General features: G+C 41.5%; 1 protein-coding gene across 1 annotated transcript in view; it reads left to right on the forward strand.

Moving 5' to 3' along the window:
* The window catches only part of BACE2 (beta-secretase 2), a 48387-nt gene extending 26214 nt beyond the window's left edge, over window positions 1-22173 (forward strand). Inside the window, exons 3-9 of the mRNA XM_068179567.1 lie at window positions 4008-4224; window positions 5968-6096; window positions 7303-7437; window positions 10238-10339; window positions 13735-13884; window positions 15096-15264; window positions 21031-22173. Of these exons, the coding sequence (XP_068035668.1) occupies window positions 4008-4224; window positions 5968-6096; window positions 7303-7437; window positions 10238-10339; window positions 13735-13884; window positions 15096-15264; window positions 21031-21284 (1156 nt within the window). The 3' untranslated portion in view covers window positions 21285-22173. The remainder of the gene's footprint in view (window positions 1-4007; window positions 4225-5967; window positions 6097-7302; window positions 7438-10237; window positions 10340-13734; window positions 13885-15095; window positions 15265-21030) is intronic.
* Window positions 22174-23822: the final 1649 nt, after the last annotated feature.

Here is a 23822-nt window from a genome sequence, read left to right on the forward strand (position 1 = left end):
GAGGGGTGGGATAAGAGGGAGAAAAGGCCTTGTCTCTGTGCAAGAGCTGCTCAGCAATAACAAAAACATCTCTCTATTTCAACTCTGTTTCTAGCACAAATCCAAAACACAGCCTGTGCTAGCTGCTGTGAAGAAAATTAACTCTATCCCCCAACCCAAACCAGCACACTTGGTTGTCATGATTTTGCAGGGATGGTAAACAGGGGCACTGATATCACATCAGCTGGATCTGTAAAATTACCCAAGAGCAACCTTTGCCCATGTGTAAATGAGAAAAATGACCTGTGTGTACTTTTCTTCCTTCCTAGGAGGGACACTTAAGATTAGATAAAGGGGTTTCCTCTCATCTGGTAATCGCTCCTGCAGTTTTTCCCTATATTGTCATGGAGTGCTTCCAGCATCTTAAACTGCAAGTTGAAGACAAGGGGAAAGAAAGATTAGTAATTTGTTAAATTAATGGGTTATGAGTTACAGATGTGTGCTTATTAGAATATTCATGTTGTGTTGGAGAGAGTGATGGGGCTTAATTTCCTGGTGCCACACTCTTAGTTTAATTTTATTCAGATGATCAAAATCAGAAATTGAATGCATGATTCTTTTTTGACCGAAATTGAGGGGGGTGCATGGGAAAAGCATTATCTTTGTTTGAAAGGACCCAGAGAGTATGTTTTTCAGGAAGAGCCCTCCTGGAGCAATTCCAGAACTAACTTGTTAAATTATATTGTGTATCATGTAATCTATGTGATATAATCCTGCTGTTTAATTATCTGGCTCTTTCTTTACAATGTGAGTAAAGCTGTTACCATGCAGTCTTTTACTGCTTGGGCTTTTGAGTGGCTCTGACAAACCTTTGCTGTAAAAAGTTCTGAGTTTGCTGTGATAATCATGCTCTATAAGTCACCACGATCTATAAGGTTTTGCAAAATTACCTGATTTGTCCTGAACTGAAAAGAAATCACAGTGTTTGTTTCTCATGCTGTTGAAAATAGCAAGTAGTTTTGTTGAGTACTCTACTTATGATAAAAGAGCTACTTAAACAGACATATAAAGGGATTTTTACACTTGAACCCAAGTGATCAGTGATGGCTCTGCAGCAGTATGTAAATCTAACATGTTCAGGGCTCTCAGTATTCAGGAACAGTATCCAGTTTTATTTCAGTAAATAAATAAAGAGTACTACTGCCTCACCATCTGAATCTTCAAAAGCAAGCTGCTCAAGAGTTGATCTTTCCAAGAGATAAGGAGGTAAGAGAGATGTAGACAATAAATTGAGGTAATACAATAAGTTCTACACCATCAGACAAAAGAAACAAAGCAGCTTGTTTTGCTGCTTTTGCAGCGTGATCCTGGGAGGTTGGTTGTGTGCACTGTGCAGGTTGTGGTTTGGGGTGAATTGTAAACTTTTTGTGGAAGCCCTGCAGATTAGATGGGACTTCTTGGTTAGAAATCAATAATTTCTGTTGTATTTTCATGTCTGCTTTGTCTTAAAGTTGTTTGGTGAGGTTGGTGTTTCACAGGGCTTCCTGCATGTGGTGGATTTGCTGTTGCCATGTTGAGCTTGCTGCAAAGGGATTGTGACATGAGAAATAAGATTTGGGTTGTGTTTTGTCCTGTGCTGTGTGCTGGTAATGAGGATTAACTCTGCAAGAGAAAATTACCCCATTGCTGGTTTGCTCAGCTGGGCCTCGAGATCCATTTGAGGTTTGAGGACCAGGGTTCTGGTGGCTGCTTTGGAGAGAAGATAGGAATGGGAGGAGAGGGAGAAGGGAGTAGGATCACTACAGCACCATGATGTGGGGCCCCCTATTCCTTGCCTCTGGCTAAGATATACTTTGTCCTGCTGGAAGAGGTGAATGTCTTCTTTTCTCATCACAGCCAAAACAGCTTGTTTGTAATTTTCTTTTCTGTGCTGTGTGTTTATTTTACAACACTTGGCCCATGAATTACAACAAGTCTCTAGTTTTAAACTCTAAAGTTTTCTTCCCTTAGATCAGTGAGGTAGAAAGGTGAAAAAAAAAACAGTGTCTGATTACCTGTAGGAAGATGGGGAAGTGGTTTTGCAGAACAGAATATAATTTACTCCAAGATCCCTTCCTGTGTTACCAGTTTTGCTCCTTGAAGGAAGTAATAAAGTCTCCTTCTCTTCAATATGACATTTGTGAACTTTACAAATGAGATGAGTGTCTTCATATCCATTTCTGCAGGTGGGGAAGCTGAGGCACAAATGGTGAGGAAGGGACTTGCCTTGCCTTTCCACAGGAAAGGTCACCAGCTGTGCTGGAAAATGAATCCAGTCTTTCTGTGTCCCGGTCCACAGCTCTTCCTGCTTAAGGAAGAAGAGCTGTGTGCTGCTGTTCTAGTCATGCACTGCTTGTGTCTGCAGATTTACTTCACTTTATTCTCCCAGCACTCAAATTTCTGTCTGATTTCAGATGTTTCCTCCTCTGCTGCTCAGCCTGACACTTTTCTACATGAAGAAAAGTATTCTCCCTTTCATTTCCTGTCCCCCAATTTCCCTTATGCCACTAATTATTCAGACTCTGTTTTGATTTAAAAAATGTCCTGCCAGTGTCACAGAGGTGTTCTGAAGACCCTGCCTGAGCAGAGATGTTCCTTTGTGTAAGTGTCATACAAATGCAGAATTACACAGGAGCAGTGGAAGTGATCAGATGCAGGTAATAGCAGTATCTCCAGAACTCCTGCATTTTGAAATATTATCTCATGTATTTCTGCTGCCTTGGATGTTAACCCTTGAAGGGTGAGGCCTTGAGAGTGTCAAGAATTGCTTTAGCGTTAGAGTCTGGCCTCCCTCCCATGGAAGAGTCAGTTGCATGGTCTGCACGGCCAAAGTGTTCCTCAGGAGAAAGTGTTTGAATCATGGGACTTGGCCTTGTTGCCATCTGAAGGTTGTTCCTCATAATAATGAAAATTACCCCAAATTCAGGCTGGTGAGCTCAGGCACAGGGCCTGTGAAGCCACATCATGTGGCTGTTAGATTAAAGCTGGGTTGATCAAAGTATCTGCACCTGATAAACCCTTGCCCTTTCTATTGTTCTACACACATGTAAAGATGCAGTTATAAATTTATTTTACTCTTTCCCCCCCTTAATTTACTTTCCAAAAAGCTGTGAAAAGTCTCTTGAGATGAACTGAGTGTAGTCATCTGTCTCTCCAAAGGAGGAAGCTGTGTGCCAAGGAGAGGATCCAAAGTAAATTGTGAGGGGTCTAGAACTTTTGAAGCTCTTCAGTAGAGATGTGGGTGGGATATGATAACAATACTTATGGATTACAGGTCTTTAAAATGAAAAATCTATTGAAGCTTTTACTATTTTTTAAGCCTTTTAAACAGGATTCAGTTCCTTCTTTTGTTTGCCATACTCAACTGCTTTTGCTTCCCTGGTCTAGAAAAAATTAGTTCCTTTTCTCCTCCAAGTCAGTGAATCATTTGTTAATGATATCAAATTCTACCTACTTCCTCAGAGATAGGTCAAACTGCAGGTTTAGGAAACCTCTGTCTTACTGCTGATACTCACAATGATATTCCAATTTACCCAAAAAGGATCTTTTAGGAATATTAATGAGGTATTAGTCTACAGCTAGTCAGTTAGCTTTGCATTTCAATTTTAGATTTGAATTCAGCAGCTTTCCATTTCCTAGTGCCATTTAATACATTCTTTCTCCAGTTAAAAGAGTGTTGCTCCTAGGGATCATTCTGAGTCAGGGACACTGCACTAGGTGACATAATACCTTAGATTATTTATTTTTTTAAAAAACACATAGTGAAGACCTGAGTTATTGATGGCTTCTGGATAAAAATGGGGCTTTTAGTTTTGGGGTTTTTTTCAATTTCTGCTTTTTCCTGATTTTACAAGCAATATAAATACATATTTTGCATACTTACTTTACCTATTTTTTCCCTCTCTGAGCAAAATTGAGTTGGAATATATTCTGTTGTCTTGCATTGTAAATGAACAGCCTGTGCATCATTGAGTCCTTTCCTTTTAAAGGTCAAGCACATACAGATCTCAAGGGATTGAGGTGACAGTGAAGTACAGCCAAGGCAGCTGGACTGGAGTGCTGGGCACAGATGTCATCACCATGCCCAAAGGACTCTATGGCAGCTTCACCATCAACATTGCCACCATCCTCGAGTCAGAGAACTTCTTCCTGCCAGGGGTTAAATGGCACGGGATCCTGGGTCTTGCCTACGACGCCTTAGCCAAGGTAAACCATCCCTTCCCCCCGATGGTCTTTCACAAGGACAATAAATAGAAATCTGTTAAAATCAAGCCAGCAGATTTAGCATTAGGCTCCACCCTTCCAGCCACTCCTTCCTACAGGTCTTCTGTCTTTGTTCCAGAAAGAATAAATTGGGTTGTGCTGGTACCACAGTCCCATGTGAGGATTTTGGGTTTTTTGATGATAGAAATGCTGGTTTTAGCTCCTCTGGAATGAATAAGGTTTTACAGTGCTTGCAGTACCAGAGTGTGGTTGTGGGATGTGTGTGGAGGGAGGTATTAGAACTCTGAGGATACTTTTCAAAACTGATCCCAGGCAAAGTCCTCAGCAGTTCATTCTACGTTCATCAATTAAAAGTTGAGGTGGATGGATAATTTCAGAACAAATCTTAGCTACAGTATTCCCAGGAACATAGAACCAAGCACATCCTGCTCCTCTGGAGGCAGGAAATTCAGGTAGAAGATTCAATTAAAACCTGAAATTTGTAATCCAAAATGTATAACCTTAAAATCTAAAGCTGAAAACGTGATTGGAAAACTACAAAGTTACAATTTTCAACCTTCACATCCCAAAGTGAGTTCTACCCAGACAGAACAAATGATTCAGCACTGCCTGGCGAGTCTGCTCTACTCCAGAGCTGTGTGAGAGTTGTTTTTATTGATTTCATGGACTGTCAGCAGGAAGAGAAGGGAAAGGAGAAGAGAAAGAGAAAGAGAGGAGAAGAGAGAAGAGAGGAGAAGAGAGAAGAGAGGAGAAGAGAGAAGAGAGGAGAAGAGAGAAGAGGGAAGAGGGAAGAGGGAAGAGGGAAGAGAGGAGAGAAGAGAGAAGAGAGAAGAGAGAAGAGAGAAGAGAGAAGAGAGAAGAGAGAAGAGAGAAGAGAGAAGAGAGAAGAGAGAAGAGAGAAGAGAGAAGAGAGAAGAGAAGAGAAGAGAAGAGAAGAGAAGAGAAGAGAAGAGAAGAGAAGCTGTTCTCAAACTCTGCTTAGGGCAAACAGGGCATTTGTTCTTCCCTTCTTCCAAGGACTTCAGGGTTGTTGGCTTCTGAGGCTGCTCTGGGCTTTTTGTAGTGAGAGCACTTGGCCCCTCTCACCTCCATGCACACAAATCTCAATTACAGGGAAGTTGCAGCACTCCAGTGACTGCAAAGGAAAACAGGACCTGCAGTGTCAGGAAGAACCTGGCCAGTACCCAGCTGGAGAGAGCGTGCTTGGGTATGAAGTTCTTTAACGAAAAGAGAGGAAATTTGGGCCACTCAACTCAAAGTTTGTTACAATTCAACAGTGCTGAAAAGCTGAATATCTTGACTTTAAAATTCTGCTTTTTAACTGTGGAAAGGCATGAAAGGCAAGTTACCTTTGAGTGTTCTAATAACACAAAGCCTTTTCCAAACAGAAATTATTGGTGAGAGTTTCTGCCTGAAACTGGTGTTTGAGTTTGGAAACTGCAATTGAAAATTACTCCTGTGTTTTAGGGATTTGGTGGCAGCAGGGCTGACAGTGGTCAAGAGTAAAAATGTTTCTAAAAACAAGAGAAACAGAAAAATGACAGATATTTGGGGTTTTAATGGCTTATTAGGTCTAGAACTTTCATCAGCTGCTTGTCAGAAGTTCAATTTGCTCATGAAAAGTGGTCTTGTTTGAATGATTTGCTGATTTCTGCGAAGAAACTTTCTAATGAACCCTGCAAATTTTTTGTTTGTTTGTTTGTTTTGCTTTTCAACACCTTCAAGCCTTCCAGTTCTGTGGAGACATTCTTTGATTCCCTCGTGAGGCAGGCAAAGATCCCCAACATTTTCTCCCTGCAGATGTGTGGTGCTGGACTCCCTGTCTCTGGAAGTGGTACCAACGGAGGTAGTCTTGTGGGTATCTGTCAATAGGAGAGGGAAAATGTATCTTTGTTCATCTCTCTCCCTCTTTTCTCTGACTATCCTGCTTCTGCCAAATTCAGCGTTTAAATATATTTTCGTATTTTAAATATGTTTTATATTTTTTAAAGAAAAGCTAAGCCCTCGGGCAAAATTTGAGTGTTATTTATTTTCATTCTCAATTCTTTTTTTTTGTCTCTCAAGTTTGAGTAAACTTTTCATCTTTTAACAAAGAAAAACATGAATGTTGTGGTGTGTTTCCTCAGGGCAGATTCTGCTATATTTCTCAAACTGAGTAGTCTCTTATTCAGCTGATAAATTTGCTCAGTCTCATCAAAATGCTACAGTATTTTTTTTATGTGATGTGAAAAGGGGGAGAGGAATCAAGGGTCTTTTTTTTTTAACAACATATTAAAGGGAAAAATCTGTAGATCAGATCTCCCGCTTTCTGTTACTCTGGGAAATCTTTCCATCATCTTCAGTGGGACCATGAATTGGCCCATTATGTATCTGGAATTGGGAGATGGAATGACTGTTCCCAAATGATGCTGAAATAAACATCTCAGCACAGGAGCTGATCACAAATACTTATTCTGAGGAAAATTCACATATTGTAAATGTCTTTCATATATCTGGAGACCAAGAGAGAAGTTTCTTAGGTTTAGCTCAGAGTCAGAGAGTCCACAAATGCATCCTCAGCCTAGGTTTTGATGAAAGCTGAGTGATAGCAGTGACAGGATGGGATTCCATTTCAGGCGTGTGTAAGAAGAAATGAAATCTTCTTGGACAATATTAAAGCTTTTCTGATCTGATAAAGCAAATTTTTCACATGTAAGTTTATTATTCTGTCCCACTGTTATCCATTGCCTAGATTTAACCACTGAAGGTACTGTTTTTAAAATTAAAACAGTGGAGTTTTCATAATAGAATCAGTGTGGGGTTGTAGGTGAAAGAAGATGCCAATAATTTAGCCCAGTATGGGAATTCTGTTTGAAGCACAATCTGTTTAATGTCTACATGTTTCATACTGCTCTATTATTGACAGAGAACTTGACAGTAAAATCCTAACAAATGGTGCTAAATTAAAACTTGGATGCCCCTGAGTATCACAATTAAATGTCCCCCTTTTTGTGTGCACTTGCCCCAAAACTAAACACATGGGGTTTTCAAGTATGTGACTTCTTTTCTCCTCTCCCTTAGGTGCTGGGTGGGATTGAGCCGAGTCTGTACACAGGGGACATCTGGTACACACCCATCAAAGAAGAGTGGTACTACCAGGTGGAAATCCTCAAACTGGAGGTTGGGGGGCAGAACCTCCAGCTGGACTGCAGAGAGGTATTGGCCCTTGTGTGTTCCTGTCTCTGTGAAATGCAAGTTTGGCTGAGGAAAAAAGAAAACGAAACCCTGTTGGTCAGTTCTGTCTTGGCAAGCAGATGTGCATTGCAGTGTCCTGAGAACTGAATTAAAGCAGTTCTGGTCAAACAAAGGAAAGGGGAGGTTTTGGGTTGACCCCTGTAGAGCTGTCTAAGCTCACAGCTCATGATGGCAGTGGACAGGTGTCACCCTGGGTTGCTTCCTACAGTTCTCATCCTAGGCTTCCTTTTTTTATTTTATGTTCTTGCAATCAACTTTTGCTCTCTTGTGGTTGGCAGTTATTATTCCTGATGGATAAGCTTTCTGTTTCTATTAAGAATAATGTTCTGCTGTATCTAGATCAGTCTAATGAGACTGTGCTGTTGCAATTTTTATTCCAAAGGCATTTCAATATGTTTTTTTTGTGGAGGATATATGTGTATATGTGTGCTTTATCTCTTTCTTACTCTTGCTTGTTGGTATTCATGTTTTGATTTTAGTTCTGTATTTTTTATGCCCCAATTTCTTTAGACATCCTAATTTCATTCTACTCTGATGCTCTTAGTTGGAGATCAATGGGATGTGATAAGTTTAAAGTTTTTATAGTTTATATAAATTAAGTGAAATTCATGATTCCAGTATAACATGGGCATAAATATTATATTTCCATGCAAAATATTGAAATAATATTGCCATATCAATTATTTAAAATGAGTCACAGCATCTTTCAACTCAATAAGCAGAACAAGGTCTATTTAAATGTCTCTCTCTATTGTGCTGTTAGGAAAGCAAAACCACTGGTCCTTTAAAACAAATGTTTGCTTTTCTTTCTTGCCTTAAAAAACAGTCAACATGTTTTTGAAGGGGAGCTCTTCAGTGGTTTAATACATGCTGTTGCCAGAAAACAGCTCACTGAAAAATTCAGTGGTGTGTCAGGAAAGTTTCCTGTAATTGTTGCTCTTTTCTGAGCCAGGGGTTGCTTTCACTGGTGCAGAAGGATCAAGCCTTCCTGGATCAAAAGGAGACCTTCCCACAGAAATTCCACAGAATTTCAGAGGAAGAGCAATAAAACAGGAGCAGTAAAATGCAAGTTTGGCTGGTTAGGAGCTCACAGAGGATGCATGATTCACTCTAGGATGAGGAGCTGTGTGCCCTCTCTCCCCTCTGTTGTTTTCTAGGAAATGGAACATTTTTTCACAGCTTTCACCAGGGACTGCTCCTTTCCTTGCTGGGGAAAGCTTTTCCCCTTGCTTCAATGCTGGGAATATGTCCAGAGCTCCAGCACAGCTGTGGCCCTGAGCCTGGCAGCTGGGGCTGGGAGAAGTCCTGAGCTGCCAGAAGTGCACTTTGCACTGGTAAATATTAACCAGGAAAGCCAAGAAGGCAAAACCAGGTGCTCAGTCCCCATGTGAACCATCCCACTACTCCCAGATTTTTGCACAGGTTTATATCAGTGGTCAACCCTTTTAACAACTTTTTTTTTTTTTTCCCAAGGGTGGCATTCCAGGATGCCAGTGATTGTGTATTTTGTGGTGCAAATCTGTTAAAATGGACTCCAGAATGCCTTGGCATTTCTTTCCACTCTTTAGAAGTATTTCTGAGTGTGTAATAAATGGTTTCCTGTTTGCTTTTCTCTCAGCTCTGTGTGGCAGCCCCATAGCAGCTCTTTCAAAAAATGTGGAAATAACTGTCAAGAGTTACTTTTTCTTACTTTTATGGTGGGTTTTATTTTTGTCACTGCCCTAAAGGGACTCCATGTGACTTGGTAATATCCAAATCAGTGTATTTTAAATTCACTTGCTGTTTGACCTCTTCCTAAGTAGCTTAGGCTGTATATCATCCTGTGTCTTATGATTATGCCATAAACATGTCACAGCTCAGTTATATTAATCCTGCTGCCTAAGCTGGCAGCAAAAGTAGTTAATGCAAATAGCTGCCACTGCTACTTGCCTCCCCCCCCCTACAGTTAATCATAGTTTTTAAGGAGTTAATGAAAAAATATTTACCCTTTTAAAAGTTTATACCTCATTGAATGTATCTGAAGTTTGCTGAAATCTCTTAATTTTAGGTTAGAACTTTTAGTAATAAGAGAGCTGTTTGCTATGGGTGTTTTTTTGTGCAGATTTTAAGGCAGCAAGATTGAAACTTCAAGTTTCTTTGTACTTGTTTTTTGGGGGTTTTTTTGGTTTTTTTTTTTTTTTTTTTTTTGTTTTTTTTTTTTTTGTGTTTTAGGGGTTTTCAGCAGTCAGGGGATAAAGGTGTGACATTTGTACTCTTGAGCCAGTACAGACATGTAATAAGGCCTATTTTTTTCTGGTTATTCTTATATTAGATATGCCAGCCTTTATAACAGGCTGCCATGTTTAAACTAGAGTTGTTCTCATGCCAGCAGAGACCATGAGTTGAGCTTAGAAGCTGCATCAGGGTGTTTAATACCTCTCTACTGACTATTAAAGTGCTTTTGCCCCCTCTGAGAGGGGCCAGAATTCACTTTTTTACAGCACTGTGACCATTTGCACCAGCTCTGGTGACACAGTAATTTCCTGACCTGTGCAGATAAGTGTAGGCTGATAGTATCTTGCTTTTTTTTTTTTTCTTTTCTCTCAGATTTCACTGGGATTGAAGCTGTCAGCTGGAGAGAGCTGCTGACAAGTATGACATGCAGTTCTGGCAAGGCAGCTGCCAAAAAGGAGCAGCTTTGTTCTGCTCAGGAGACAGTGGGATCTGCATTACAGTAACTGCAGCATACAACTTCTCTCTTTTTTCTTTCTCCCCTCCCCAGTACAATGCTGACAAAGCCATAGTAGACAGTGGAACCACTCTCCTTCGACTGCCAGAGAAAGTCTTCGGTGCTGTGGTGCAGGCAATAGCTCGCACGTCCCTGGTAAGAAAATGCCATGAAACCTGCTCAAAAATGTGAAATTCCTGTTCAAGGATCATGGGGTCTTTGAAAGGAGTGTCATCTCTGCTGCCTGCCTTGCAAGTCGTGGGTTTTTCACCTGAGGGGAGCAGGACCTTCCCTGGTCTAGCCCTGTTAATAAGGGAGAAATGACTGATGGCCTTTGATGGAAAGGAAGAGGTGAAAAAAAAAAAAAAAAAAAAAAGGGAGGAGGGAAAAGGGGGGCCACAAGTGCAGACGAGAAGTGTGTGTATGGAAATGCATCAGAAATAGGGCAGAAATGGTGTGTTTTATTCTAAGCATTTCAGAAACACGGACATAATCCCTGTTGCTCTGATTCAAAGTATTAAAGAGTGCAAAAATCAGTCTTCTCATTCAAAACAGTGTTTATAAAGTAGGAGAACCTGCTGCTGCAAGCAGTTCCTTTCCAAGTATAATTCTTAGTGCTGTCTAGAATAAATGCCATTCATTAGGGTTATTCATATCAATAAAGCTGCTTTTGACCTTCATTATTGAATTATTTATGTTCAAAAGCATCTTTCTTTGGAAACAGAGTGGGCTTTAGAAGTAGGGCACAGGGATGGTGGAGTTCTCTGTGTGCAGAGTGGCTGAAGCAGCATTTTCTGATTAATAAAAACTATTCATAAATTTTTGTTCAATACAAGGAACAGCACCAAGAAGGTTAAAGAGGAAGAATAAACACCAGCTATTTCAGTGTGAACAAACTCGATATTTTTGTCATGGACTCACAGTCAGACAGTGGTTGTTGATGCAAATCACAGGAAACACAGTAAGCAGCTGCCCCAAAACAGTGTTTGCCTGTGTGCTGATAATTCAAGATTGAGATCCTTTTTCCTACTTGATGGAGAGCAGAGATTTGGCATGAAGTGTTCTTCACTGCCTGCAGATGTCCAATATCTGAAATAAATGTACCAGTTACGAGTTCTTCTCTTTGCACAACACTTCAGTGTTGACTGGAACGATTTCAGTCCATGGCGGGGAGAACTGAAAGAAGCCAGCCCAGGAGCTCTTGTAATGTCACCCTGTGGATAAGGAATCCTCCTGGGAAGTGGTCACAGTGATCCACATTTCCCTCTGATGCTGGTCAGGACATTTGAAGTGGGGCCTTCCACCTCACAAGGAAACAGTGGACAGATCAATAAAGTATTAGAGGGGAACCATTCACTCTGCTTAATGGTTTGTTGTTTTGTTTTTTTTTTTCTGTTCCTATTAAAAATGCATAAAGTAGCTTTTTTTTCTGAGTTCTTTTTAATCTCAAGGACCTTCCTGCTCTACCCCTTTCCCTCCACACACCCCAGAATTTACTTTGACAGCTCTAAACAAAGGAGATAGTCTACTAAATAAGAAAGCAGTTACAGGGTGCAGGGATGGGATTCCAGCTGTGTAGGAGCAATGTCAGGAAAATGGGTATTTTCAGCAATTGTACTGCGGCTCTGTGCATCTGCCAGGAGATGTACCACTGGAAAAAAAATCATCTGCTGTAGTCAGACACACTTTTTTGGCCACGGGTGAGCCAGGTTAACAAGTTTCTGCTCCTCGTAGCTTGTTAAGAGCACCCCAGCCAGATGTTATTTTCCCTCTCAGATAAACTGGGATAACAGTGTGTGACACATTCCTTTATTCAGCTCAGTTCAAAAACAAGGCTGTGAGCTCTATGCTCTTGATTGGTCCAGATGCTTTTTAAACTTAAATTATTTGGACTGAAGGCTTTCAGGGAGCAGCTGTTATGATGCAGTTTGGTGTTGAAGGGTGGTGATTTTGGCAGATGGGCAGAAATGAGCCTGGGAAGGGGGGCACCTACTACACCTCACTGAGCTGAAGTCAGGACAGCAGGAATACAGTGTTAAGTTAGAAAGCTGAACAAAGGAAGGCTCAGATAATCCTAAAATCTTTATTTTAATAGCCTTTTGGGTGTCATGCACTCTAATCTCCCACGTGCATTGCTGCAGTGTGGAGAAGGAAGGAAGGAAAAGCAAGGCATTAAGCAGTCTTTCTGGGAAATTAAAGCAGGCACTTAAAACAGAGCACTTTATAAGCTTGGCCTGACCTGGCTGGGTGGTACGTTGCAATTTTTCTCAGATCTGCTTTTCAAGAGCAAATGGAAAGAGAGGAGAGCTGTGTTTCTCAGCAGGTTTGGCCTGGGACTCAGCTGTGAGGGAAGAGGGTTCTGCCCGTGCCAAGGGATGCACTTCATCATGAGCTGAGAGTTCAGGGTAAAAAGCCTGCTCGTGGTGAGAAATCTCCTTGTTCACATGAGTCTGTGCTTGTTGAGGCCCAAGAACAGGGCAGAGCACCTGGAAATGGGAAGAAGTCTCTGTGCAGCCCTAACAAACACTTCATTGGCAGGCGTGTGGCGAGGGTGAGTGCCTGTCACCTGTTAAATGCCATATTTTAATGAATGAGCTGATGCTTACAGAATAATCCATATCACAGGTAAATACAAATGAGCAGAGTGCAGAGGCTGGATTCCATCTTTTTCCTTCACCCAGATGGGAGGCTTTGGCTGTGCAGCCTCAGATCAAGCTCCTCCCTTCTGCTGCCTTCTGGGGGAACAGGAACCAGCCAAACTAATGCAGTAAAATGAGGAAGGGTTTTGCTCAGATCTGGCAGCAGGTCAGCTTCAGGCAGCAGGAACATTGAGCAAGATGTTTGTCTTAGCCAAACAAGCTCTGTAGGGGTTGGCTTTTTGTTTTGTTCGTTCCATGGATATATTACAAAAGACTGTTAATCAGATTTATTTCAAAAGTGTGTCAGGTTGTACTGGTAGGAAGTGACAGGGCTTCAAAAGAGACAGAGGGTGTGTTTCTTTCCATTACAGCAAATGATTCCCTCAGATGCCAGGAGATACTTGGCTTAGCCCTTGGCTTCAAAACCCTCAGTAAGGAGCTGTAGGTGCATGAGGAATGGACGGGACCTCATGATCTCATTATATATTCACGCGGTGTGTGTTTTGGTTTGTGTTTTTTATAAAATGTAAAATGCAAAACCATTGGTGTTTGGTCAGAGGGGAGGGAGGGAGGCAGTAAAATCCCATTGTGGAAGTGATTGCTCAGGGAGGCCACATGTGTTCACTGCAGTAGAGGAAATAATGGGACAGAAATGGGGAGGGAAAGGAGAGCTAAAGTTGCTTTTGCCTCTTCCCCCTTCTCCAGGTCATGATGGGTCATGACACACCTTGGTTTGGGTGTTGGGTTTTGGGATTTTGCCTTGGTCCTTAAAGAAGCAGCTCAGATTTCTGCTCTTGAATTTCTCCATGGAAATGAAAGAAGTATCGAATAGTGGCTGTGATCATTCACAAAGATCTATCAAAATGGCTGTAATCTCTAAGCATAATTTTGTTTGTTTGCTTTGTTTTACAGATACAAGAATTCTCTTCTGAATTCTGGACTGGTACACAGCTTGCATGCTGGGATAGAACTGAAAAACCCTGGTCCTTATTTCCCAAACTCTCCATTTACCTGAGGGATGAAAACTCCAGTAGGTCGTTTCGGATCTCTATCCTACCACAGGTCTCAACCTTCTTTGTTTATTCATCTGTGCATTTATTTTTACTGTTATAAAGCACATGCTCTTAAAAAATAGGAGCTATTTTTAGCAGTAACAGGGAAATGGCTTATTGCAAGCAAGGGAAACCTTTTTTAATCAAATTTTAAAAATCAATTTTTAAATAGGGAAAATAACAAACTTCTCAGTCCTAAAAGCAAAAAAGAAAGGGACAAAGCATTTTCCCTCTCAGTGCAGTCCATCTAGCTGGGAATTTTTTTTTTTTAATTTGTCAGGAAAAACAGGCAAGTTTCTGTTTTGTTTTCATGAGCTTTGGCCACATCAGATGTCAATACAGAATGTCTCTGCTCATTTTGATCTTCTCATTTTGGGAAGGGAATTGATTTGTTTCTCGTGGCATTTTGAGTTGGAGCACTTCTTCTGAATATGAAAATCTTGGCAATGACCCTTTGTGAGCTCTTCACCAGTTTCTGTAACTCGCCTGGTTTATCTTTTATTAATATTCCATCCATACCATTATATTTAGAATATAATGTGCCACTTTTGTTTTTCTTCTCTGGCTTCTCCTCCCAGTGTAAGTTTCAGTACAGGCTTGTATTGTCTAACATTACTAATACATTATTTTACCTCAAGGGATGGGCAGGAGCAAAGGAAAGAATGAACCTATTAAGTACATTTTAACTTTAAATATAGTAAAGCCTTATGATAAGCTTTTTCTGTATTGATCATGTAGCTTGGCAATCATTCATCTTCCCCGAGGAGACAGGGGGTGAAATGTGACTTGAATTTATAAAATCTAGAACCTTGAAGCTGACAATGAATGCTCTCTGAATCAACTCAATCCTAATAATTCTTTTAATAACTAATTATTCTCTAATTTGAGTTCATCTCCCAAGTTCTTCCTCAGCCATCCTTCCCTTATGGAAATTATGGTCAAATGTGAGAATCTCAAGAATTTGCTGTTGACCTGCCTGTAGTGACTGACTGTGTTCAAATTCATTTTAGAATCCACGAGCTTTACCTCTTTACCTGCCTGTTAGCTTTGACCAGTTTTAAATCATGTACAAAAATCTGTTTGCCCCTATCCATTCTCCATTTCCAGTGGAATTTGTGTGCCTGAAATATAAGAATGAAAAGTCTGAACATCTACCTGCTGTGAGGTGTTGCTTTTTACACTCTGCCTTCCCATTTTTTTAATTTTTTTTTTTTTTAACAGCTTTATATTCAACCTATCCTTGTGATAGGAGATAATTTGCAGTGCTACCGATTTGGCATCTCCTCCTCCACAAACGCTCTGGTCATTGGTGCTACAGTCATGGAAGGATTTTATGTCATCTTTGACAGAGCCCAGAGGAGAGTGGGCTTTGCAGTGAGTCCCTGTGCAGGTAAGAGGAAAATTTCTCAGGATTTGGGGAGCAAGGAAACTCAGAGAAACATCTTTGCCACGTATCTGTTGGCAGGAACCGTGAAAGGTGTATTTTAAAGAAATTTCAAGTTACTCACATTTCAAAGGAAAGGGGGAAAAAAGAAAACCCAAAATTGTATTGCGACATCTTTTGGCATGAAGTGATTAACCTCAGCTCTGGGCATCTGTGCTGGGTTCTTCCCTCTCACAGAGATGATCTTTCTGGGACATCTGTCTGTGTGTGGAGTTTCCCCAACAGTCAGACGAGTCCCTGTTTTTAATGCAGCTTCATTTTGGGCTGGTTCCTGCTCTGAGCTGTGCATAAATGGATTCTTCAAGCAACTCTTGCAGTGTGCAGTGAAGTGCCTTACTCACACTTTTCTCTTAATGTAAATTGAGCCTGTTCAGCCCCTCAGAAATTGGCAAAGAAAGAGCTGAGGTGAAAATGGGACTCAGATTAAGACTCGTAGTGTTTGTGGTAATTCTAAACAATTACTTCTCTCACTGTAAGCAGAAATCCATTAATTTATTAACCAGCTGCTGAGGAGATGTGAAAAAGCTCATCATTTCTGGCTGATTTTACTGTGCTGGATAACTTTCATGATTTCTCTTTTCTCACCAAGAGTAGCTAAAACCCAAAAAGCTTTGGAGTTTCCTCCCCTTGTTGTTCAGACATTGCTTTGACATCAGAAGAACCTCCAAGTGGGAGAGGAGGGGAAGGATGTGCACCCATATTCATGTCTCTGTCCCAAACAGGAATGGTCTGTGTCCTGAAAAACATTGTCTAACCTGAGGTTTGCATGAGAAAAGGACTGGAACTGGCAGTGCAGTCTTTAAGGTCTTAGAGATGGTAAAGGTAGTTAGGACTGGAGTGCTTAATGCAATCATAGTGGGGAAAAACAGAGATACTGGTTGGCTGAGTTGTAGCTTTAGGGCAATTTTAAAGCTTTTTTTTTTTTTTTTTTTTAATCTCTCCATTGTCAACAAGCTCAGACTTGTTGGCTTTGAGCTGGCTCCCAGAGAAAATCTGGATATTGATACGAGTTGCTTTATGGACAGTTCTGTGAGGTGCCAGGCAGTGATGAAAGACATGTTTTGTATGCATCTGGCAGGAGAGTGTAGCTGGACAAATACTGCAGGCCAGGTTTTCCTGCCTTTCATTCTTCCTGGTGCCTCCTGACTGCAGCTGGAACAAGTGTGGAGCTGCCTCCTGTCCCTGTCCTGCTGCAGTGGAGGGAGGAAGGGGCATCTGACACCACACATTGACCATGCATGGTCAGCAGGGGACACGAGGCAGCTGCTGAGCATTAGAACTGCTTTGCCAGCCCTTCTTTGTTGAGAAAAATAACCTGAGAACCATAACAACAGCACCTTGGTGCTAGTATTGCTACCTGCAAGCACAGTTTGACCACTTCACGTAGTTCTGCCAGAGAGGAAGAACTGAGCTTGCTGAACAGAGCTGCCACTGGAATTTCCACGAGCTTGGACACGTGATTACACCCAGCTGGTGTTCCAAGCCATTTCCTTCTTGTCTCTTTGTCCACGTTTTCTGCACATGTCTCACTCCACATCACGGGAACTCGGCTTCCTGAGGAATCAGCTGAGACAAGACGCACGGAGCTGCCAGATTCCACTCACACGAGGCAGATGACATTTTGCTGGATTGTGCCAGTTATGCTGAGTTTCACTCCTTCACAGCTTGTGGTTTCCATATTTAACAGCACTTTGACGAGAGAGCCACGGCTGCGAGTGCAGGATGAGGGATGGAGCTTCCCCTGGAGGCCAGCCCTGCCCTCCACAGCAACTGTGTTAATGGCATTTATTTGGAGCCTTCTAGTCACCTCGTGAGCATAAATTAAACTGAATTACTTGTGGCTCCAATCTTCAGAAGCAGAGGAATGTTAAAGACCATTCAGTGTGGCTTTGCAATGGCTTGTGCTTTCTTGGTGTGAACATTAAATTAAATTAATTGTGTAAGGTGTTAGAGCTGTACGTGATGAATGCAAAAATTATGGGAACAGGATTAAAAACCTTAAATTCATTGAACTTCCAGGTTACTTTTCAGACTTGGTTAGACATGAGAATTGGCTTATCCCACATTATTCCTTGGACCATTTTCATTCTCCAGGATGTACCAAGAATAAGGAAAGTTAGATGTCTGCAGGAAGCTCTTCCACTGTAGCAGGAAATTTGCCTTTTCCTCATTACATGAAACCCTTTAAGACTTATTTGCACAAATAATTTTGAGTTGCCTGTTGATAACTAGTGTTTACAGTATGATTAGGACAGGTTTTTGGATCAGGTCCCTTCTTGAGACAGGATGTTCAGATCAAAGAGTTAATTTTAGTGAAGCAACCTGGAAATGTTCAGGGCTAGGCTGGATGGGACTTTGAACAAGCTGGTCTAATGGAAAGTTTCCTGTCCATGGCAGGGGGTTTAAACTAGATAATCTTTAAGGTCCCTTTCCAAACAAAGATTTTTAAAAAAGGAAAAAAAATAGCCTTGTGGGAAAAGAACTGGAGTTTTAGTAGGCCCTAAGCTGAATGCAAGCCAAGGCAAGTGAAAATGAAATTATGTAACAAAGAGCAACATCTACCAGGGACATTCAGGAATGTTGGAAGTGAGGTGTTTCTTCTTCACCAGGTGGGTGGTACAGCACTGAAACAGGGTCCCCATCCTTGGGGTTTTACAAGGCCTGGCTGGATAAATCTGCCACAGAACTGATCTGTTGATGCTGACAGTCCTGCTCGGAGTAGGAACCTGGTCTAGGTGACTTCCAGGGGCCTCCTTCAAGCTGTACCTTACAATTCTATGATTCATTTTATCTAATTCCAGGTTTACTGCCTTTGTAACCACCCAAGTGGGTGAGCTAGCGTGTGTTGAGTTCTACACAAATGTTAGAAAATAGCATTTTTCCAGAGACACCTTTTTTGTCCTGTAATCATCAAGAATGAAGAAAATCTCATTTATTCAAGGTTACACAAGTACTGTAGTTAGGTACCACCAGATATTCCAAAATAATACATCAAAATCCTCTAATTCAGTTAATGTGTAATATGCTGGGTGTGTGTGACTGTTAGTTTATGTTAAGGTCTTCTTTGTACAATTTAGGCAAATTTCCTCTCAATTTCTCTGGGGGTGGAAGAGTGTGAGGGAAAACTTTTTTCCCTTTTGGAGGGAATAAAGCAGAGGCTGTGCTCCTATCAGGCATTCTCAAAATGCAATTTAAAATGTCAGCCACTATGGCAACAGTTTTGTGTTGTCTTCTTTAAATTGTGCTGGAGCCAAATAATGAGTAATTAGAGACTCTTTATTTTCAGAGTTATTTCCAATGTGGAAAATTGTACTGCTTTTTCTTTCCCCCCACTTCTTCAAAATACAACTAAGTAATGATATTTAGGCCTTGCATTTCAAATTGGTGTTAAATGTGGTTGAGTTTGGTGTTGCTGCAGAACTTCATAGAGACAAACCAATGGTGTGAGGGAGTGAGATGTTCAGAAGAAATAATTGCATGAGAAATAATTGCAAAGTGCAATCCTGGGGCACTGGACAAAAGGGGTTTATTCCACAGACCTTCTAGGCAGAATTTTACCATCTAATGAGTTTGGGGAGTGGGTGTTTGGTTATTCACCAGTGACAGGGTCCTCGTGGGTGCAGCCTCGGGTGCCCCCAGTTCGCTCTCACAGCATATTCCTGCTAAAGGAGTCTTCCCACACTTAGGGGTGGAGAAAGGATTGGTTCAGATGAGTTGATTCTACAGAAAATTCCTTGTTTGGGCATTTTGTTTGTTGTGAAGGTTGGTCTCCCATCTGATCTGCGAGCTGCAGCCTCCCATTCCCTCCACCAACACGAACAGGGCTGTGAGGGACAGGAGTGAGGGTGCAGGATTGTCCCTTTCAACACCAGCCCACAATTAAATTCAATTAAATCTAACAAAACCTAAATCTTAAAATAATACAAGGTCTTATGAGGCCAGGGACTGAATGACGACCAAAATCTATGCAGATAAAGCAATCAAACTATTCTGCATTTCTTTAAAAACCTGAAGAACTTTAAAGGTCACCTTTGTGAAATCCAGGCTCCCTTCTTCCTTCCAAGGGGGTAGTTTATGGTAATCTCTTTAAATGTGGTTTCAGCAGTTGTGACTAAGATATGTGAAACTAAGAGATACAGTTTTTAGTAGATGGGATCACTTCCAATCGGGCAAGAGTGTTCCTGTATGTAAAATATGTGAGAAATAGAACGGACAGTTAAAACTGAGGCCTTCATGAAAAAATATTCAGATGTGTCATGGAAGTGGCTGACTAGAGAAGTGAATTACAGCTGCTTCTTGTCTTAACTTTGTCATCATTTTTGAGTTGCTGGGTTAGTTCTCCTGGCACAGCACTGTTGTTCCTTCATGTCCCTGTTCCTCACTCCTGACCCTGGCCTTCCTCTCCTCCACTCCCCTTTTGTGGACAGCTGTCACCCAGCTCTCCTGCCTCACCTCCCCTTTCTTCTGGATTTGCATCCATAAGAGGGTGCTTTCCACACTGCACCTTGTGTTTAGGATAAAGTCCTTTCAGGCATCTGTGAAGCTGATGAACCTTCCTGCTGCTCCCGAAGAAGACAGCAAACACAGAAGATCAAAGCATCACCTGAGGTGCTTTTCCAGTTGTTGGAAATGCCAGAAACAAGCAAAAAAACCGCCCAGGCCCTGCCCGACACCAGGGTGGATGTTGTAGGATATTTAAATGGATATCTTTGAAAGATTAGTGCAGAGGCAAAGAAGTGATCCAGTGGTTTGGGCTTTGACTGATTGAAATGCCTGTCCTCTCCCAGACAGCCTGTGGAGATGTGGGAGAGTCACAGTCTCCTTATGCTTCAGAGTCCCTTTTTATAAACATAGGATTCTTGCTTTTTGTCTTGGTTTGGAAAGCCAGGTGTCTGCTGAGAGGCAGGAGCCCTCCCTGAAATGGAGAATGTAAATCCTCTCCCTCCAAATTATTATAATTTTGAAATTAAGGGGCTCTCAGGCAAAGATACAGGAGTAGGAATAACAGTTCTTTACTAGAAAAACTAAAAATACAAATGCAATAGTACAAACAAACAAAAAAAACCTACTGCCAGAGCCAGAACAGGCCCTGACACCCTGTGGGTCAGGGTGGTGGCAGCAGTCCCATTCCATGGTGGCTCAGCCCTCCTGCAGTGCCAGCTGTGCTTCTGCTGGAGCAGGGATCCTGGACAAGGCTGGAGTTTTCCTCTGAAGCTCCAGGGCTGGTGGAGATGGGCCTGGGCTTCCTCTGGGAATTCAGAGGAGAAGAAAGCTGCTCCTCTGGGAATGCAGTGGGCAAAGGCTGCTGTGGTGTTGCAGGAGTCAGATTGTATCCAGGTAGGAATGCTTGGCTCCTTCCCCTGGGCGGAGCATCTCCCCATGGGATGATGGAATTTTCTCTCCATGGGATGATGGAATTTTCTCAGCCATGCAGGGACACTCACTGGCCATGAACAGAAGAGATCTCCTGAAGGGAGGATTGGCTGTGGGAGGGATAAAGAAGAAACTGCCCAATGAACAGGAGATACCTGCCCCGCAGATAGGAATAGAATACACACACCCATTTCCAACCTAAGACACTTTTTTATTGCAATGAGAAATGTGGTAAAACGCGAATGTGCTGAGATGTGTGATGACAGAGGGAGAGGGATGTACAAGTACTTTTTAACTGGTGTCTGCAGTCCTGATCCTTTTGTTTCTGTAACTCTCCAGAAGTTGACGGCTCGCCGGTCTCTGAGATCGAGGGCCCTTTCACCACAGCGGATGTGGCCAGCAACTGCGTCTCCAGCGTTTCCTTCCACGAGCCTGTGCTCTGGATCGCCTCCTATGCCCTGATGAGCCTGTGTGGGATCATCCTGCTGGTCCTGATCGTGCTGCTGCTCATCCCACCCCGCTGCCAGCACCGCTACACGGACAATGACGTGGTCAACGACGAGTCCTCCCTCGTGCGCCACCGGTGGAAATGAGAGGCTGGACCCCAAAAACAGACTTAAAAATGGGACCAAGGACAAAGAGCTCTGCCAAGGGGAAGAAGCCAATGCCTCCTCAGTCCCTTCTACGTTCCTACAAAACGCTGTTGAAAATCCCACCAAATACCCTGCATCGTGACTTTTATAGCTTTATTTTCTAACACCAGTTCTGAACCAAAGCACTGTTAAACACCTCTGAAGTGCTACGGTACTGGATTTGCTACTGCAGTACAGTGAGCCTTTATGCTCTCTACAGTACCTTCTTTAAAAAAAAAAAAAAAAGTTTAAAAAAAAAAGATAGAAAACCACGCCATGATGTTCTTCCACTGTCTGAACAAAATTGTCCGTCTCTCTTTCACAAAACAAAAGGAGCTGTCAGTATTTTCTAACTAATCAAGCCCTGACTGTAGAAAAAGAGAAAAAAAAAATCTTTCTTATTAATTGCATTAAATGAATACTGCTTTCTGTTTACATCAGTTTATTTTGAAACTGTGCTTATGGTGTGGGGGAGGGAGAAAAGTCAGACTTAAGCAGCAGAGAAAAAGCAAGGGAGATCAAGAAGAAATGTTGGTTTGTGTTTCTTTCCCTCAAGATCACTGCTGCCACTTGAGAGGGTTGCCCTCCCTGAGAGCTGTAACAGAATAGTCCAAGGTGGTGAAAACTGGGAAACAAACTTGTTCAGCCTTAGAGTAAAACAAGACTACCTCTCTTAATTTACAAGGATGCTACCACTGGTGAGTGTGTGGATTAGAACTGGTCTTGAAGCACAAAAGATGCTCCATACAACCAAATGGAACTACTTGGCTTTGAATTTTTTTTGGATTTTATAAAAATCAATACTTCATGACTTTCCACTTTGGTGCACAAAAAAAGAAAAAAAAGAGAAGCCTTTCAGTTTCCCCCCCTCGTGTGGGGTTTTGTTGTTTTTTTCCGAGTTTGATATTTAGAAAAGGCTGATCTGCATATGTATGGACAGACAAGACAGCGAGGTCTGTCTTCTGCTGTATTTCTAGAGAGCATGTAACAGAAAGAAAACAAAATAAGAATGACAACTTTTTAAATTTGGCTGAGCTCAGCAACCTAGAAATTCAAAGGAGACGTACCTGTCTTTATGGACAGGCTGTGAAGTGAAAGTCTTTATGCTGGCTTGTTTTTCAGCTTGAGGTGTTCAGTTTGGCATCAGTCAAATGAAAAGTGTGTGTGTCCTGCCTGGCTGAAAACAAACACGTGGTGGGACTAGAAACAATAGTGGGAGAGAGCAGGGGAGGATGTATTTGACCAGGCTTCCATTCTGCAAGTGCAGATCTTCATGCTGAGGTCAGAACGAGGTGTTTTCTTTGCAGATAGGACAATTTTTCTTTTCTCTAGTTGCAGCCTTCTCTGTAACACTGGCCTAAGTGTTTGGATTGGAAAGAGAAACAGTGCAAGGCTGAGAATTTTTTTATACATTAAAAAAAAAGGAAAAAATATTTATTTTCATTTTGATAGCAGAGCAGTTTGCATATCTGTATGGGAAATGAGGAAATTAAAAAAAAAAAGCTTAGCTCTGAATTTCTCAATCCCTCGCCTAGACTATTTTCCCAAAATCCCTTCTTATAGCTCTGTGATCACACTGCCTCTGCATCCAACTCTGCATGGAATAAGGAAAGATTTTGGTTTTTTTTCAGGAATGGTGCATTTACAGAGGTGCACGCCATATGTGTGAAAATAAAACACAGTGGGGCTTTTTTTTTTTAGCTAACTTATGTCTTTCACGTCATAACTGGAAGTGCCTGTGGTTTTCTTTTCAATTCTTGCACTTTCAGATTGTTTGGCTCAGTGGAGTAAAATAATTGATGCTGTGATCCAACGTCTGAAAATGATTTCTCGTGGAATTTCAAGTTGGAAACAGGAAGGACTTTTGAGCTTGTTTCCTTCCTCCTCTGCCTCTTAGTTTCTAAGAGGAGAAAAATTGTGAATTCCATTAAATAAGCCATAGAGCTTAACTGTTTCCTCAGCGTTCTATTTTCCATATCTCTTTATTAATATCTTTTAATTAAGAGTTCCACGTTGTCCTCCTGGCTTTGGTTTTACACGTAACAAATAACTTCAGAGTTCTATTCCTCCTTTTCCTACAGTATGGCAATAGAAGTTATGCTTCTGTCACTTGTTTCAAAGAGAAACACTGTATGGATTTTGGATGGATAGTGTTAAACAATAAACCCTTTTTCAATTCAGAAAGTGAAAACAACTTGTATGCTCTTAAAAAGTTTCATCACTGCTCCCCTCACCTCAGAACCTCCTATCTCCTTGCCACAAAGAGTTTTAGGAAGGAATTTCTTGGGAAAGGTTCTGAGTAGGCTTTTTAAAGAGATTTCTTCTGAGCTGGTGAACAAAGTCTTCTTAGTGCAATGGATTTCATATAGAAGATTTAAATATTACCCCTTCCCTTTGAATGTCCTTGGTCAAGATATTTTAAGGGAAACACTTCAATTAAGAGGAGCAATAACCAAGTAGAAATAGTGATATATTCTTGAGTTTTCCTGGCATTCCTTC

The sequence above is a fragment of the Anomalospiza imberbis genome, chromosome 2, assembly GCF_031753505.1.
Source record: "Anomalospiza imberbis isolate Cuckoo-Finch-1a 21T00152 chromosome 2, ASM3175350v1, whole genome shotgun sequence".
NCBI lineage: Eukaryota > Metazoa > Chordata > Aves > Passeriformes > Viduidae > Anomalospiza > Anomalospiza imberbis.